General features: G+C 55.8%; 2 protein-coding genes across 3 annotated transcripts; both read right to left on the bottom strand.

The window, feature by feature from the left end:
* SIDT2 (SID1 transmembrane family member 2) lies at positions 109-8,079 on the bottom strand. The gene is given in 29 exon segments (XM_021376023.1): positions 109-745; positions 823-936; positions 1,010-1,120; positions 1,220-1,325; positions 1,606-1,652; positions 1,785-1,861; positions 2,604-2,712; positions 2,795-2,931; positions 2,996-3,113; positions 3,197-3,320; positions 3,400-3,473; positions 3,598-3,664; positions 3,771-3,844; positions 3,919-4,040; positions 4,281-4,343; positions 4,551-4,625; positions 4,706-4,777; positions 4,864-4,875; positions 5,076-5,131; positions 5,425-5,518; positions 5,617-5,682; positions 5,762-5,873; positions 5,967-6,050; positions 6,129-6,230; positions 6,307-6,352; positions 6,436-6,597; positions 6,686-6,807; positions 7,635-7,880; positions 7,882-8,079. Coding segments are annotated over 29 exon segments (2,838 nt in total). The 5' UTR covers positions 8,065-8,079; the 3' UTR covers positions 109-682.
* On the bottom strand, positions 9,277-18,241 carry PAFAH1B2 (platelet activating factor acetylhydrolase 1b catalytic subunit 2). 2 transcript variants are annotated; one of them, XM_021376037.1, is made up of 6 exons: positions 17,952-18,085; positions 17,099-17,186; positions 16,264-16,353; positions 15,215-15,331; positions 14,134-14,256; positions 9,277-13,484 (listed from the first exon to the last, which is right to left on the bottom strand). In XM_021376037.1, exons 2-6 carry the CDS (start codon positions 17,177-17,179, stop codon positions 13,206-13,208), a joined length of 690 nt encoding a protein of 229 aa, XP_021231712.1. In that variant the 5' UTR covers positions 17,180-17,186; positions 17,952-18,085; the 3' UTR covers positions 9,277-13,205. The 2 variants fall into 2 exon arrangements, with proteins under 2 accessions (XP_021231712.1, XP_021231711.1); XM_021376036.1 differs by lacking the exon at positions 17,952-18,085 and adding an exon at positions 18,104-18,241 and having other exon boundaries at positions 9,281-13,484.

The following is an 18,256-nucleotide window of genomic DNA, read 5'->3' as shown; positions in this document are numbered from 1 at the left end:
ACCCTACACCCGGATTGTAGCTGGCACCCAGGGGCAGCGTGCACCCACTGAGCCCCCAGCCCCAGTCCCAACCCCAGCCCCAACCCCACCCCCACAGGAGGCAGCAGCTGCTGTAAAGTGCAGAGACTTTAATGCGAGCCGCCCGGAGCCCAGCTGAGCGCTGAGCGCTGCAGGAGCAGCGGACGGGAGAATAAAAACCCCGAGATGTGCTGAGCCAGGCCACCCCGTGGCCTCCCCGGGGTGCGAAGGCATCGCCGCGCCCCACAGCTGGGCGTTAGGCACTGAAGGTCCCACACCGGTGTGCGAGGAGCCGTGGGACGGGCAGCCCACCAGCGCCTTTCCAGTGTCACTTGTCACCAAGGATGGGCACAGTCCTGGTGCAGGATTAGGGCCGGGCACCATAGTGCATCCCCAGAACCATTTTCAGCGAAGACACGTGCTGGGCAGCCCCAGGGACAGCACGGTGAGCAGGAGGTACAGCGGGGCCAAGGGACCCCGGCCTGCCGTGGGGATGGGGACGAGGACGGAGCATCCAGTGGGGACCCACAGCATGGGCACGGCCTCTGGGGTCCTTCTGGGCTTTTGGCACAGCCCTGAGCGGTGGCACCGCGATGGCACCGGGGAGCAATAGGACGGCAGGGTCCTGGGTGCCGCACCACGCCTGGCCCCTCTCCTCCGGGCTCTAGAAGACGTAGATCTTGTCCCGCTGGACGCAGTCCAAGTCGTCATCCAGTGTCAGCAGCACCTGCGGAGGGGAGTGGGGCGGCAGTGGGAAGGGCAGCAGGGATGGGGAGCGGGACCTGTGCGGCGGGCAGCACCTACCAGGAAGGAGCCGAACATGGCGATGGAGGAGAGGAAGTGCCAGATGTCGTGGTCGTCAAAGAAGTCGAGCAGGATGCAGTCACGGTTGTGCTCCCGGGACTCCGCTGGCGTTTTCTGTGCAGGACGGGGCAGCCATCACTGTGCCTGCCCCACGGCTGCCCCACAGCCCACACGGCCGCACACCTACCTGCCAGGTGCTGAGCCCCTGGAAGAAGAAGAAGAGCGCAAAGCCCCAGACCACGGAGGTACCGATGATGCAGAGCAGAGGGATGAGCTTGATGCGTTCACCGCTGCGGAGCTGGAGCAGACAGTGGGTCACCGCGCACCCCCCAGGTGCCCCCCCTGCCACCCTCCCACCACGCACGGGGTGCCCGCATGGCCAGCCCGCGGCTCGCACCTTCATGATGATGTAGAAGGCGAAGTAGAGGAGCAGGTTGCAGATGCCGATGGCCAGCAAGTAGGAAGCAAAGTCATTGGGGCGGACAAGGAGCCCGTAGGCAGCGCTGGGGAGGCAGCGGGGTCAGCGCAGCCTGGGGACTCCTCCCCCATGCCCCGCTGTCCACCCTCCAGTTCTGCTCCTCCGGGCAGTGCAGGAGAACTAGGTGCCTTGGGTGTGGGGGGCTCATGCCGTGCTCAGCTCACTGCTGTCACGAGCTGGGTGTCCTCAGCACAGATGGGGACAATGGGTGGGGGTGGCTGAGGCTGAGGGGGGCAGGGTAGGAGCAGCAGCAGGCCCGGGGAGGTCTGGGCACGGAGGAAGCAGTGCGGGGCTCTCACACTTACAGGGACCAGTTGATGATGTTTCCCATAACCAAGAGCACCATTCGGTCCTGTGAAAGAAGACAAGAGGGGTGAAGGGGGGGCACATGGGTGCCTGGCCACTCTGTAGCAGGGTTTCAGCACAGCCCTTCTCCTGGTCTGGTGACCATCAACGTCCCTTCCCCTCTGGTGCCATCACTCACCACGTACATGGGGCCACTGCACTGCCGGACACAATCTGTGTACATCACGTGAAGAATCCTGCGCAGGATGCCCGAGTCTGTGGGGAATGGGAAGGTAGTACTGGGGGCATGGAGCTGGCCCCATCCCATTCTACTGCATCCCAACCCAACCCAACCCAATCCAACCCATGTGACTGCAAGACAACCCAACCCAACCCAACACATCTCATCCCATTTCACTGAATTCCATCCCAACCCATCTCACCCCACCCCATCCCAACCCAACGCATCCCATTTCTCTGCATCCCAAACCAATCCAACCCATTGCATCCCATCCCATCCAAACCCATTCCATCACATTCCATTGCATCCCATCCCATCCCATCCTGACCCAACCCATCCCATTCCATTTCATCCTTTCCCAACACAATCCATCTCATTCCATTCCATCCCATCTCATCTCATACCAGTCCAACTCATCCCATTGCATCTCTTCCCATCCCAATCCAACTCAACCCATCCCATCCCAACCCAACCCAATCCATCCCATTCCAACCCGACCCATCGCATCTCTTCCTGTCCCAATCCAATTCAACCCATCCCATCCTACTCCAACCCAACCCATTGCATCCGATCCCATCCCATGGCATACCATCACACCCCACCCTATCACACCTCATCCCATCCCAACCCAACCCAATCCATCTCATTTCATTGCGTCCCATCCCATCCCATTCCAATCCAACCCATCTCAACCCATCCCATCCCTTCCCATCTCAACCCATCCCATCCCTGCTGCCTGCAGCACGACCCCCACGCACACCCACACTCAGCCCTCACCAAGCTTCCAGCGCCCCATGTAGTAGAGCTGTGTGCTCAGCAGCAATGTGGCCATGATGTGCATGATGGAGAAGATGATCCAGAAGACCATGTTGCCTTTGCCAAAAACCTGTGGGCAGAGCCCGATGCCCAGCAAGTGGGCAAGCGGCCACACTGCACCATGCCCAGCCCCACTGCACACCCGCACTCACCACACCAATGACAGAGAAGAAGATGACAACAGCCAGACAGGCATAGGCGCTGTAGGCACTGGCGTTGATGTCGGGGTGCCGCTTCTGGTACAGCTTCAGCATGCAGAGCCCGGCGATCATGTACATGAAGGAGGTGTCTGCAGGACAGAGTGGTGAGCGGGGCCACGGCAGCTCCCAGCACCGTGCTGGGATGGTACTCACCAAACTGGAAGTTGGTGTAGTTGGGGCAGACGTGGTAGCAGGCGCTGAGCAGCCCCTCCATCATCAGTGCCGTGCCCATGGCGTAGAAGAGCCCAAAGTGCTTGGGGATGCCACACTCCTGCAGGGGCAGAGAGGAGGGAAATTGGCACCTGGGGGAGCTGAGCCCTCTGGGGTCATGACCCGGTGGCTGCGTGTCCTTACCAAGGCGTGTGTATCATTGCGCATGAGCGCCCGGTTGTAGTTGATCTCCCGCTGCAGGATGATGAGCAAGAAGAGCAAGCCCAGCAGCACGTAGCCCAGGTTGCTGATGATGTTGTTGAAGGCGCTGCAGGGGGGATCAGCCCGTCAGTGCCCCGGGACCTGCACCCGCAGCCCTGCCCCATGCTGGGACCCCGCTCTCCCACCTGAGGTTCCCCAGCGGGTGGGCACACAGGAAGTTGTAGTAGCAGATGTCCTGGTTGCCGGTGACATTCACCACCTGCAGGTGCGGGTACAATGAGCAGAAGTGGTAGGGACGTGGGAGGGAATAGGGGGACACCCAAGGACAGGGGCACATCCCCACTGCGGCTGCAGAGCGCGGTGTGGGAGCGCTGCCCGCTCACCGTCTGGTAGGTGATGACGAGCTGGACGACGGGCAGCGCGTAGAACACGGCGATGGTGGCAATGTTCCTGGGAGGGACACAGCAGCGTCACCACCGTCCCTGCCACCCACCCAGGGCAGTGGGAGAGGCGCCACCGGGACACGTCCCCAGCCCTCCGGCCACCCCCTGCTCACCAGAAGTAGATCTGGTATTTCTTCCGCAGCACCCGCTTGTCCTTGCGGGCCAGGTCGGCCACGCAGAGGTATTGCTGGAAGGAGAGGGGTGGTGAGGGCAGGGCCCGGCGCACGGCACGGCGCGGCAAGGCATGGGCACGGCACGCACCTTGGTGCGGATGACGTTCTTGTCGTAGTCGATGTCAGCCAGCGTGTCGTAGTCGTCCTCCTCGACGGAGCTGAGCGAGTCCAGGCGCGGCCGGCTGGCCACGTTCTCCAGCGACCGCTCTCCTGCGGCAGAGCCGGGGCGGTCAGCGGGGCCGCACCGAGCACCCACGGCTCCTCACCAGCAGCAATCACCCCAATTACACCCACACCTCCCCACCGGGGCGGGATGGGGCAGGGAGCAGAGCTACACCCCGGGACGTGGCCGCACTGGGGCTGAGGACACGGCTGGGTCTGCACCCAGCGCCAGGCTTGGACAGGGCAGATTGCTTTGATTGGACCGTCCCTGCTCGGACCAACATCTACCCATGGCAATGCACTGGTGCCTCATCGGGGTGGAGGGGATGCGCCGCTTGAACTGCTCCTGCCCTTTAAAGGAAAGCGAGAGTTATTGGGGCAGGACGGGGGCCGAGCCCACCGCCGGCACCTCGGGATCTCCCCGTGTGTCACCGCTCCGCCAATTGGTGATGCCCAACTGGAGCCCCCGCTGCGGGCTGGCAACAAGGGGCTGCTGGGGAAGGAGCGAGGCAGCACTGTGCACCGCTGGCCGTGCCCTTGGGGTGGCCCCGCACGCACCCACGTATCCGTAGGAGACGTCTGCAGAGCCCACGCTGTCCGTGATGGCCTCGGTGCTGCAGGAGGAGCCGTTCTCTGGAAGGGTGGAGGGGGTGGGCATGGTGGCACGGCCACCGGCCCCATAGGTAAGGGGTGAGGGATGGTGTGGCACTCACCAAAGGAGCCGTACCCACAGCCCATGTAGGGGGTATGCCCAAGGAAGGAGTCTGGGATGCTGTGGGCGTGCCCTGCAAGGCAGGAGGGGATACACAGCACCATCAGCACCCCAGCACCGGGCTGCACCCAGCTGGTGTGCAGCAGTGCCGGCACCTACCCAGTAAGGACGCTGGGGTCCCAGAAAGCCATGGAAAAAGAGAGAGATCCAGTCAGTTGCCCAAGCCCCAGCTCAGCAGCATCAGCAACAGAGGAGAGAAGCCAAACCCCAGGACATCCCTGCCCCTGCTCTCTGGCATAGGAAAGACTTGAAAGGGGAAAAGGACCCGCCAGCCCCAAGCACATCCCCTCCGCGTGCCCCCAGCCCCTCACCTGTGTCCAAGCTGGGCGAGTCCATGACAGACAGGAGCCCCTTCTTCTTGTGCTGCCTGCCAAAAGAAGTGGCTGTGAGCTGCACCGCAGGGCTGGGACGTGGCACCGGGAGGGACACAGCATGGGGGCTGGGACATGGCACTGGGCATGGGACATGACACCAGGAGGGGACACGGCACTGCGAGGGACATGGCACAGGGGCTGGGACACAACACTGGGACAGGGACATAGTACCAGCGCTGGGAAGTGGCATCAGTAGGGGACACAGCACTGGGGATGGACATGGCACTAGGAAGTGACGGGGTGGCCAGCTCCTGAATTGGAGCAGGGTGGGACCGCAGGACCTCACCGGCAGTTCTCCCAGCAGGCGATGAGCACCGTGATGACGTAGAAGGAGAGGAAGATGCCGAGGCAGAAGATCATGCTGCTCACGTACGCCTCCGCTGCGGAGAGCATCAGGGTGAGCAGCAGCCCCAGGTCCCTGCACCACCCAGCAGCCCCCAGCCCTTAGCAGCCAGAGCCACCTCCCACCCAGGCTTACAGGTTATGGCCGGTGACACCATCACCTCCAGCATCTTCTGCCGGTTGTGCTGATCCACTGGCTCATCTGCGGGAAGGCAAGGGCAGCGGTCAGCCCCACGGCATGGGACCAGCCCCATCCCCAGCATGAGCCCCGCAGCGGGTACCTGGGGAGGTGCGCTTGGAGAGGGGGTAGTAGGGGAGGGCTCCCCCACACGCCTCATCCTCTGTCTTCACCACCACCACCACGTAGAAGCTGTTGCTGGGGAAATCCTTCCTCTGCAGTGGCCGTGTTGGGGTGAGACGTGGGTCAGCAGCGCCCAGATGGGACACGTGGGACCCTACTGTGCTGGGGTGTCCCCCCACACCCACCTGCACCGTGATGGCTGCCTTCTTGGTCATGGTCTGGTACATCCCGATGAAGGCCACGTTATTGTCCAGGTCGTAGACGGGGCACTGCGGGGTGGAGGCATGGGGCCATCAGCGCGGCCGAGCACCACGGGCTGCCCCGTGAGACCCCGAGCCACATCCTACCAGGATGTCCTGGATGGAGATGACGGAGCAGGGGAAGGCCATGGCTGAGGTCACCTTCACAATCACCGAGTCCACTCCGTCGGCGAACTCATACTTGAAGTACTGCGGGCAGAAGGACACATTGTTCCCCACGCTGTTCCCCCCGGCGCAGCCCCTCTGCCCCAGCACGGCCCCTCACCTGCGGCTGGGACGCTGTGGCATTGAAGGTGAAGGCTTCGTTGGTCCTGCAGAGAGCACGGAGAGGATGAGGGCCGCCCAGCGGGGCAGCCCCGTGACAGCGGGCAGGGGCAGGGTGCAGGGCCCTCACCGCAGCACAAAGTTCTCCACGCGGGTGACCCGCAGCTGGTAGGAGGCGTTGAGGGACAGCGTGGAGACGTCCACGAAGAAGTGCTGGGTCTCCACGTCCACCTTGGTCTGCGGTTGGCACAGCGTGCGGCTCACCTCCTGGTACGCGTATTTCCGCTGGTACCTGGGGCGGGCAGAGCGGTGCCGTGCTGTGCTGTGCTGTGCTGTGCTGTGCCACCAGCCCCGGGACCCTCAGCCCCACGGGTACTCACAGCCCCCGCAGGATGAGCGGCACTTGGAACGAGACCACCGCCTCCTTCTGCCTCACCACGAAGAGCACGGGCAGGTCCTTATGGTCGGACAGGACGTTCACCGACACCCGCACTCCCTCCGTCTGTGGGGAGGTGACACTTTGGCCGGGCAGCACCTTCCCCAGCGCGTGGACTTTGCTCAGCCCGCGCCAGCAGACACGTCGGCCCCCGCTGCTGGGGGGACACCTCCCTGACAGGGGGACACGGGGCTGTCCCCAGTGCCCGGCTCCGCTGTCACCCCAGGCGGTGACATGGGTCTGCCCGGGCTCCCTGGGTCAGCAGAGGCACTGCCTTGTGCCCGGCACTGGGGCAGCAGGGAATGGGAAATGCGCCCCGAAATGGGAAACGTGGCCCCAAAAACGGGAAATAAACCCCAAAATGGGGTAATTAATAAACCCTAAAATGATAGGACAAGGGGGGAATGGCTTTAAACAACAAGAGGGGAGATGTCGGTGAGATGTGAGGAAGCAATCCTTTCCTCAGAGGGCGGTGAGGTGCTGGCACTGCTGCCCAGAGAGCTGTGGGTGCCCCATCCCTGCAGGCACTCAAGGCCAGGTGGGATGGGGCCCTGGGCAGCCTGAGCTGGTGTGGGGCAGCCCTGCCCATGGCCGGGGGGTGGCACTGGGTGGGCTTTGAGTTCCCCTCCCACCTGAGCCGTTCTATGGTTCTATTAAATGGGAAACATCCGCAAAAATGGGAAATAAACCCAAAATGAGAAACACCCCCCCAACCCCCAAACAAAAATACACCTCCAAAAAGGGAAACTCACGCTGAAAATGGGAAATACACCCCCTAAGAAAGGGGAAACTCACCCCCAAAAAGGGGAACACACCCCACGAAAGGGAACACGAACGGCCCCGGCCCTCTCCAGTGGGTGCCCAGCCCCGGGGCGCCGCGGCCGCCGGCTCACCCTGTTCCTCAGGACCGTGTGGTTGAAGGCGTAGATGTTGAGCGTGTCGCTGGCCACAGAGTCCGAGTAGGTCTTGTCGAAGACGGCCTCCTTCTGCTCCACGTTCTTCTTCGGGTCGAGGGGCTCGGGCAGGGCGGGCGGAGGGGCGAGCAGCCAGAGCAGCGCCCAGGCCAGCGCGGCGGCCCCGGCAGAGAGCATCGCGCCCGCATCCCCGGCCCGGGGCTGCCGCGCTGCGGGGCGGGGGGGACGCGGGGCGGTCAGGCGGGGCGCGGCGGGGCGCGCAGCCCCATGGCGCGGTGCGGTGCGGGGCTCCCGGGTGACGCCGGCGGCAGCTGCCGGTGCTCCGCGGCGGCAACTCGTATCGCCCCGTTCCGCGGACGGCTGTAAACACGGGCCCGGCGGTGACGTAAGGACGGTGACACGCGTTCATAGGGCCAGGCCGGGGAAGTGACGCGGAGGGCGGCGGGCGGCGCTGGGGAGGGGGCGGCCCGCGCCGCTGCGAGGGACCCTGCCCGGGGCGGGGGAGCGCGGCCTGAGGGAAAGACGCGGCCCCGCGGGTGGCACCGGCCCCCGTTCCCAGCGACTGCACGGGGCCAGCCCCACCACGACCGCTCCGCGGCCCGGCTCGGATCCACCCCGCCCCCCCCCCCCAGCGCCGGGCACGGGGCTGCGTGCAGCCGCCAGCGACCTTGCTCTCCGGGATCGACAAACAGGGACACGTGGCACAGGTGGCCTTCACCGCGCCCCGACGGCGGCAGGGACGGCCCAGGGCGGCACCGGCACAGCGGCTGCAGGAGCCGTGGGTGGCACGGGCTGGAGGAGAGCTGTGAGCACCTCGTCCCGCATCCCGCGGTGCTTTTGTCCCCCGTTCCCGCTGCCCCGTGTGCCCACACTCCCCGCTCTGCACCAAGCGCGGCTCAGGGACCCCTGAAACGGCTCAGCCCCACACCTCGCAGCCCAGGGAGCTGCACCCAGAGCAGCGCGGGCAGCAGGTCAGGGAGGTGCTGCTGCCCCTCTGCTCTGCGCTGTGACACCTCCCCTGGAGCACTGCGTCCACAGGTGGAGTCCTCAGTGCAGGAGAGACGTGGACCTGTTGGAGCGCATCCAGAGGAGGGCCACAGAAATGGGGCCAGGGATGGAACCCCTCCCTACGAGGACAGGCTGAGAGCTGGGGCTGTGCAGCCTGGAGAAGAGAAGGCTGCGGGGAGAGCTGAGAGCGGCCTGTCAGTATCTAAAGGGGCTGTGAGAAGGAAGGGGACAGACTCCTTACGGGGCTCTGTTGTGATAGGACAAGGGGAAATGGCTTCAGACTAAAAAAGGGGAGATTCGGACTGGAGATAAGGAAGAAGGTTTGGCACTAAGGGCGGTGAGGCACTGGCACAGGTTGCCCAGAGAGGCGGTGGTGCCCCGTCCCTGCAGACAGCCAAGGTCAGGCTGGACGGGGCTGTGAGCACTGATGGAGCTGTGGGTGTCCCTGTGCATTGCAGGGAGTGGCACCAGGCGGCCCTGATGGGTCCCTTCCAACTCAAACTGTTCTATGATCCCCCCAGAATTCATCTTCTGGACTTGTGCTAGAACGTTACACCTCTGCTGCAGGTTTCCATTTACTCTCTGCTGGACAAACATAACAGAGACGTGAGCATTGCTGCTATTGTGTACTTTATTTCTTTAGGTCCTCTCACTGAGGATCTCAAAGCACTTCTCAGGCAGTCTGCGTGGTGCTTCCAGTTTCAGGTGGTGCTGCTGCCAGCGGGTCGAGGGATTTGCTTGGGGACAGAGAAATCCACGAGGAGCCAGGAGCAGAACTCAGCTAACTCCTAAGCTCCTGTTCCAACTCAAACATTGCCTCCATTGGGATGACTTTAAGGTAGATTTTGTAGTGATCTGCATTCCCTACTCATTTCAAGGCTATCAAAAATAAATCACAGAGTCATCAAAAGCAAGCTAATATCTCGTCTAGGGCCAAAAAGCCAGTTACCTTCACTTGCAGAACATTGCTGAGAACTTTGGCATTGTTTTCAAAACAGTGGATGAAAGGAAAAGCAGCAAACAAAAAGAACCAAAACAGACTGGAAATAAGGACAGATCAAACAAGCAGTGAGGATCTAGACGAGTGTGACTTTAAAGAGCCCGGGAGGGAATGCTGTGAATTCAGCTGGTGAAGTTTGGAAGCTCTGTGCTCTCCCCACCCCGAGCAGCAGCACTGCTCCCGGCAGCGCTTCCCACAGCAGGAACAGAACAAGCCACCAACACGGGGGAACGGGAGACGCACGTGCAGATGCACACACACACACGCTGCAACACGTTGGGGTGAAACATTTACATTTATATCGAAATATGCACTAAACAGAGTGAGTTCTACCAGCTGATGCATTTTTTTTGCCAAAGCAGAATCACAATTTCTTCCTGGGAAGGTTCAAGTCAGTGAGCAGTGACGGGGCAGGTGCCATCTGATTCACAGACACAGGCTTTGCTCCTCGCAGCTCCCCATCACGCGCCTGGAGTGCTCTCTCCCCCCCACTGACAAGTTACGAGAGACTCTTGCTGTCCTTTCACATCTTTTCTTCTTTGCTGCAATAAATAGGAAACTTGGCGATGCTCACAGGTCACAGCACAGACAAGACAGCGGGCTTCAGCACAGAACCAAAAAATGCAACTAGGTTGTTTACAGAAGGAAAAGGCCTCAAAGGGCCAGTTCTTTCACAGCCAACCATTAACAATGACACAGTTCATGCTGGCTGGGCAGGGGCGGCCCAGCCCCGATCCCAGGGGACATCAGTCACCCAGAGCTGCAACTGAAGCTTTCCTACACTTCTTACAGCCAGGCACTCGTTTTTGGTGCCTGCTCAGTGAAGAGGCACAATCCCTCCCTGCCCTCACACAAAACCTGTCATTTTGAAGCAGGACAGTTTATTACCAGACGGCCACAAACAGAGCTGAAGTCTCAGACACAAAGCTGCCCTTTCTCTCTTTGTCCATCAGGCATACCAGCAATGATTAAGGTAGCAGAGGGCTGCGAACACTGAAGCAAGCACAGAACGTGGCACCTTAGCACAAACAAAGCTTAAGCAGAGAGCCAGCACAGCCATCCTCAGTCACGCTGCAGAAGAGTCATGAACCTGCTAAACCTCTCACACCCCACAGTGCCCCGCCAAGAGCGGCTGACTCACGGCAGGACACAGCCCCACTTGTAAGGGTGCTTAGTTAAGAAGTGACAGCTTTCTGTTGGAGAACACATTCTCAGCCAGCGTCTCTTCAACCAAATGCTGTGACAGCGGGGAGCAAAGCAGGGATGCATCGGTTCAGCTACCACACTGCCTTCTTATTGCAAAAGTTGAAAAGTTCACAGGGAGCAGAACGTGTTTTAACCCTTCTCCCCAAGGAGGGGTGTGTGCAGAGGGGGAGAGGGATAATTCTTTTCCCCAAGAATCCTCCACTGCAGCGTATTCTTAACATTTGATTTGACACTTTCTTACACCAACTTCTCCAGCAAGCATCTAACCAGAAGCGTGAATAACGTTACCTTAAAGCCCCCTCTGCAAGGCAGCAGGGCTGCACAGCGCGCAGGCTGAGCGAGGCCTGGGGAGCAGCACATGCCTAGCCTGCTTCGTGGGGTAAGACAACCAGCCCTCCTCTACTACAGCACTCTGGTATTTATTTCTGGGAAGTGGAAAGCTTCATCCTTCCTTCATCTGCGTGTAGATCACATATACTGGAAACAAAACACAAACTATGCATGCAATCCAGGCAGAAATCCTGCTATGATCAAATCTACAGGAACAGGGGAATGTAGTGGGGACGTAAAAGTATTCCTTAATGCTAGATTATAGACTGCATTAAACACCAGCACCCTTTATTATAAAAAAGGGCAAACAGACTATATACAGTACCTATGTACTTTCATTGCAGCAGGGCACAGCAAGCAAGCAACCTGGACACGTGAACACCCCTCCTTAAGGACAGAGCATGAAGTGCCTGCTAAAAAGCCATCGGTTCCTCTCCAATTTACCTGCCGAGATGAGCACGCGTGGCTGCAGATTCCTCACACACTGAAAGAAGTGCAGGGATCTGTGCCGGCAGCTCTCCATCAGCTACCACGCTGCGAACCACTGCAGTGTTTGCACAGTGCTGCAAGCTCCAGCTCTGGTAGGTAAGCCAAGGAAGAACAGACTTCATTTAAAATTATTTTATTTGCAAGTATATTTATCTATTCACCTAGGGCTCTGCGTTTAGGGTCCAAAACAGTTTCTGAATAAAGAGAAGCTTTCACTGTAGATGAAAGGCTATTTTCATGTTACCATTAGTAGGCTATAACCAGCTCTCATTTAAAAAAAAAAAAAGAAAAAAAAAAAAAAACACCACAAAAATCCCACCTACTTGCAGCCCCTGTAAGAGAGCACTGCTGCACTGGCTTCCTTGGCTAGAGGTGAGCAGTGTCCAGGGCAGCAAAAGGCTACACCTCCACTTTTTACTGTAAGAGGCTGCAGTTGCTTGAATAAAATGTTTATACAAGTAAAACAGAAGCAATCAAGAAATATACACCTTTGAATCTGTAAAGCTTCAGACTGTTTTATGCCTTGCAAAAAGGGGCTATTCATGTGGGTTTTCTTTAGAAAAAAAAAAAAAAAAGGATGTAACAGTCATACTTACAAAACCAACAACAACAAAAAAAAGAACAATGAACAGTACTGCAAAGAGCCCTGTAGCACAGGCATCCCAAAGGAATGAAATGTCAGTTCCATAGTAGCGAGGAAGTGACTGCCTTGTGTGACACTAACTGGATAATTAAAATCCTAAACTCAATGACTGTTAAAAGCCAGTAATACCGTACACAGACAGGGGCAGAGAACAGGACAGTCGTCAGGAGCACCTGAATGAGACTGCCCACAGGGAAAGCTACATGGAATGAAGAGTGCCCTGGCTAGTAGGCATGGTGAAATGAGCACGAGAACAAGCACCTGGGAGCATTACAGAAGTGAGCAGTTTGTTCCTTTAGATTTCTGAATTCCAGTTTCATGCTGCTTCAGAAATAAGGAGTGAGGAAGCAACACGTGTCACTTAAAAACCCCCAGCAAAAAGGAAAAAAAAAAAACCAACCAGAAACCTTTCAAAGGTAGGACTGAGCTTGGAAAAATGCATCCGTTCTGTTATTAGCAAGTGGAATGCAATTCTCGTTCACAGGCTAATACACAGAGCACAATCCCTACAGCCAGGAAGGGTGAACCAGGAGCTGTGTATGGGCTGTCAGAGACAGGCTAAAAGGGTTCTAGGACAACCACAGAGCAACAATACGTGAGAGGGGCACAGAGTGACAGTCCTGTTCTCATTTTAAATGAGGAATGGTTTAAAAGTAAAACTCTTCTTCAGCTAATTTCCTCCTGCAATAAAACCAACCAAGCCGGCCCTCATCTGTACAAGACCAGTTAAGCATCAGCCTTCCCCCTCAAAACACTAGATATGAACATCCATAACATTCTACAATGGAAAGTGCTTTAAGAAAGAAGGATTCTGTAGTGCCAGTGACAGAACTGATCTGATGGGCTGGGTGATGTTAACACTGACATCAGCTAATCAGGCCAGGGCAGCTCGTTTCTCCTCAGGGGTCTCCTCCAGCAGCTGCATGATCAGTTCATGGAGGGGTTTGCAGATCTTTGCATAGCCCCCTCCTGTCAGGTGCAGGAAATCAAACATATCGTGGTACGAGATGGTGCCATCTGAGTGCACGAAGCCGGCATCTACATCCAGGAGCTGGACATTGGGTAGTTTGGGGAGTGAGGCTTTCAGCAGATGGTTCACCTTGGCATTCTTCTGCCGCAGAGGGTTTGGCTTCTCTCCACGAGGTAGCAGGCCCTGACACAAGAAGGAGGCAATGAAGAGCTTTCATTCAGCTTTGATTGTGCGATAATGATTTCCCTTTCAATTCGGGCACCCTTTCAGGATATAAGATGTCTATGATAAAAGGATCTCATTCCTTGAATCAGACTTTGTCCATTCAGATCTAACTTCAAATGTGACTGAAGGAGCCAGATGAGCTAGAAGCACAACTGGCATGAAATTTCCTTTTTTTTTTTTTTTTAATGAAAAAAATCTATCGGCTTGTACTCTTGTTATAAAATTTCAATGGTGTGCTGAATGCCTTCACTCATCTTCTCAAAAAGACAGACACCAGTTGACATGTTAAAATGAGGAAGCAAACTAAGACTTCCAAATCCCAGCTCTGATCTCGGCACTTCTATTCCTTGTAGAACATCTTTAACAAAATGTCTACATGGGATAGCAATACTGCTAATGAGGATGACCACATCTATCTCTGGAGGGGCTAAAAGGATAGCTTCTGCAAAACCAGGTGAAGCTGGGAAGGCACATACAAAGCAGGAGACAAATGAAACAACTGCCCCCCCCATCATGACCATAACTCCCAGTACTACAGAGACACAGTATAGAGAACACACGGCTTCCTTAGAGGTTTTTGTTTTTTGTAGCTCTCCAATAAACATACCAGTACAATAACTTTGGCCTGTGGCTGCTGGGTATTTATCAGGTGCACGATAGCCTCAATCCCGCCTGCTACTTCTTCTGCTGTGTTTTCATGATTATTTGTTCCAACCCAAACAACAATGACCTATGAGGAGAAGAAATGTTTGCAACTTTTTCAGAACAAGTTGTAATAGTCTTGCTGACCCTGAAACCACTGCATAAACATCATCTACAGTCATCAAGCTCAATCAAGAGTCAGGCTAAAGGATAAACCAAAAATGAAGGAGGTTTTCAGTTGCCAGTTATGCTGACTTTTGAATAGTATCTTACAAGCTTCAGATTTGGCATTCAGTATACATAAAGAACAAGGACTTCTGAAGGTTTTCTGGACAGCCTATGAGATCTCTGAACCCACCCCATTTCACAGAACCTCTTGGTCAACACACTGCAGGAGCCTACACTGGTCAAAAAGAGGACATTTAACAGCACAGTGTGAGGCCCTTTGGGACAGGACAACTGTGCAACTCCACTTCTTCACAAGATGAATTAAAGTTGTTAAATAACAGACTGAAATATGAGTGATACCGCCTTCCTACTGGAGTACACACCGTATAACTGCCTTGCACCTCAGCACCTTGGTGGACCATTTGTTGCTTTCAGTAAAGTTCACAACAGGGCTGCAGCTCTAGGTGCAGAGTAGGAAGCTGTTCTTCACTACACATACTGAGCATCTTTGCTTGCTTTTTATCAAACATGTCACCATCTCTGTCTGAAAACATACGTCAGGTCTGAGACTGCAACTCCAAACTACACCTAGTGATAGTGCAAATGTTGATCAGCCTATGATTATAAGGCCATTTCTCTTGATGATCTCCTCTGATGCACATTAGCAGTGAATGCCACATGTATGAGAAGCTTGGCTCCATTCCCAAGCACTTCTAGTTTAGCCTAGTACATTTCAGTACCTTATGCATACTTAGTGGCAAGTTTTTCAACACCAGTTCTCTTAAGAGTTAATGGCTCACTCAGTTTTGCACCACTTGAGCACCTGATGTCTCTTCTAACTCAGCACTAGGCTGCCTTGTTTGGTCGCCTGTTCATACCTTCGGTTTAATGTTCTCCAGTTCACCATTCTTCAGTCTCCACAGAACATGTCCAGTGGTGTCTCCACCAATCCCAAAATTCAATGCATGAAGTGGTGAGAAGAGCTCTCGCCATATCTGCAATCAGAGGTCAGTTTCCTATTTGAGAGGTGCATCCTGATTATGAAAGAAAGATACTACACAGACACACAATGTCTTCAGTGACACTGGAAGCAGCAGTGAGAAGCCCTCTGAAAACTCATTTCCAGAAATGGCATTTAAGCACAGGATGAGGCTTTACTCCATGGTCCAGAAGAGATGGAATTGCTGACGTTCATGCACTCAGTCCTGGCACAGAGGAATGGGAAGCTCTCTTGGATAGCTATTTGGCATCACAGATACAGCAGGGAGTTGTTGTAGATCATGGTGTCCCTAGCTTAACTAATCACAGGACTTCTAAAGAAGGCACCTACATTGCCAGGAAACAAGACTAGAAAAAGTGGACTACACTGGGAAGCAGCTCTTGCAGAACAATGTTACTCAGTTACCACCACTGTGGAGCAGCAAAATTCTTAATTTTGCTCCAGCAGTTTTATAGATTAAGAAAATGAATATAACTCAGCTAGTCTTTAATGTAAACTTTACTTCTGAGTTCTTTAACACTTTGTCAACTGAAAAGCAGGTATGTCAATGCACATAGTACATCAAGGGTTAAATGCGTCCTGGCCAAGAAAGACACACCTGCAAAGATTTCACTGGCATGCTCTTGGGTTTGGAATCAAGGAACTAGTGAAGGGTTGTGTACATGTGTCAAAGTGGAGGCAGTTATTAATTACTTCAGAGAATGACCGCAAATGGCTCATAGAGATAAACCAGCAAGACTTTGTACGGGCACTGGGAAACTATGGAATTAGGGTGGAATAAACCAGAAGACACAGCAGTAAAATCACAGGATGGAACAGAAGAAATTGTCTGGACAGTGAATAATTGTACGTTAATGGATTAGAAATTCTAATTCACATAATCCCACAATTGCCTTTTTCTTTTTTTTTTTTAAAAAAAAACAATACCTCATATTGCTGTAGCAACTGCACCATGGAATCACCCACGAAGAGCACATCGGGTTCCTTGTCTTTGCAGTCCGAGACAAATCTATTGTGCTGTTTAAAAGAAAGCAGCAGCAGCGTAAGCTCAGACTGATCACTCCTCATCAGTATCTCCACTGCAGAGCAGAAAGGGACAGTTGCCCAACCAGTTCCCCCTGCTCCCTCCTGTCTGCCCTCCAATATGCTTCGCCCTGTTAACTCGTGAACTACTGGACACTCCCCTTGACTACACAAAGCCTAACAAGAGATGTGGCTTCGGTTCTGAGAAGAGCAGTATTTTGTCTACTCCACGCCACCCATATGTAACCCATAAGCCTGTCAGACACTCACTAAATTCAACAATTAAAGAACAGAGAAATTAACGGTTAGTCAGTGCAGCAAGTATCCTCCGGCTATTTCACTGTCTGTAGGAGGAAGTGTTGCAGAAAGAGACTGGGAGACCAGACACTTCAGCTCTGCTTTTCAGCTTCGTCACTCCCTTGCAAAGGTACACACCAGAAAGCACTGTTTTGCACTTTGTTTAACAAATGCGTTGGCAATTTCTCTAAGTTAATGTGCCAGTTGGACTATTTTCTGAAATTATTCCACAGCGTAGTGTTCAGGTCACACAACAATACTGGTTTTTGCCTTCCTTCATCATTCTATGTAAGATAAGCATCAGAATGCGGCCAGCTGTTGGGTAGCAGAGCTATTACAACCTCAAATCAAGAGTGTGGTCAGATGGACACATGCAGCACTCACCCAGCAGCCCCCAGCCCCTCAGGAAAAAGGCTCCCATCTCCCAGGACAACTCTCTCACCTGCGACATCCATCTGTCATCTCCCTGAATATCCTCAGCGGCATGTGGAACTGCTGCTGGATTCGAGTCTCCCTGGCTCATTCTATGCCTGTGGAAAGAACATTTCAGACAGGATGCTTTCAGCAGCTAACCCAAGCACAGGGGAAAAAGGCAGGCTGGCAAGAAACCACTGCACTTCCTGACATTCACAACAGACAATTCACAACCATTCCGAAGCATGTTGACTTTTAGCTGACAACAAAATCCATTTTACTGTGTGCAGGACTGCCATACAGACCCTACAGGCAGCCCTCCTGAAGCCATCTACTGACTGGTTGTTGGGGCACGTGAATACTGTTTAAAAAGACAAAGAAAAGCTCATTGCCGACTGTTCTGCAGAAGCACACCTCAGCTGGTCAAATCCTTAACTATAATAAATGCTGGTAATCCGAGGATTAGCTCCTATTAGTACAACGATAGCCAGCTTACGGCTACTGAGCCGCGCTGCACAGGTGGATTAAGCGGCTGCAGGAGGCTGCGCATCGCGGCCGAGCCGATCCCAAGGGATCTCAGGCAGGAAGGGCAGCGGCCATCGGGGCGATGCTTCCGGCTGCCGCCCTGCGAGAGGGCAAACCCAGCCCTTCACCCAAAGGCCGAGCAGCCTGCAGAACAGACACCGGAACAAAACCAGGATCCCAGCATTGTGCCGTGCAGGCGCTAGGCCGGGCACCGAGGCTGTCCCCTACAGGCACGGCGCGATACATGGAAGAAAGCCGCACTCCTCCCTCGGATAGCAGCGCTGAGGGCCGGACCCCACCCCACCCCGCGGCCTTCGCCTGAGCAGTGCCCGCGCACCCGCAGCCCCCGCCCGCACCCAGCGGCTCCGCACGGGCCGCTCGCACCCGCTGGGCCGGGAGGGGCTAAAACCACGGCGCCGCCATCCCGCCGGGGGGCCCCCGTAGCGAGGCGAGGCCTGGAGCCCTGCAGCCTGTCCGGGGCGGGGCCGGGCGGTGCCCGCGCACTCACGGCAACAGCGGCTCCCCCCGCGACTCCATGGCTCGCTCGGGCGGGCGCCTCCCTCCCTCGGCCCGGGCTCTCTCCGCGCCTGCGCCAACGCTACTTCCGCTTCCGACGCCACCACCCGGCCAACCACCACTCGCCCCCCCGCAACGCTTCCGG

The sequence above is a fragment of the Numida meleagris genome, chromosome 23 (genome assembly GCF_002078875.1).
Source record: "Numida meleagris isolate 19003 breed g44 Domestic line chromosome 23, NumMel1.0, whole genome shotgun sequence".
NCBI classification, from domain to species: Eukaryota; Metazoa; Chordata; class Aves; order Galliformes; family Numididae; genus Numida; species Numida meleagris.
This window is presented reverse-complemented; position numbering and strand designations above follow the sequence as displayed.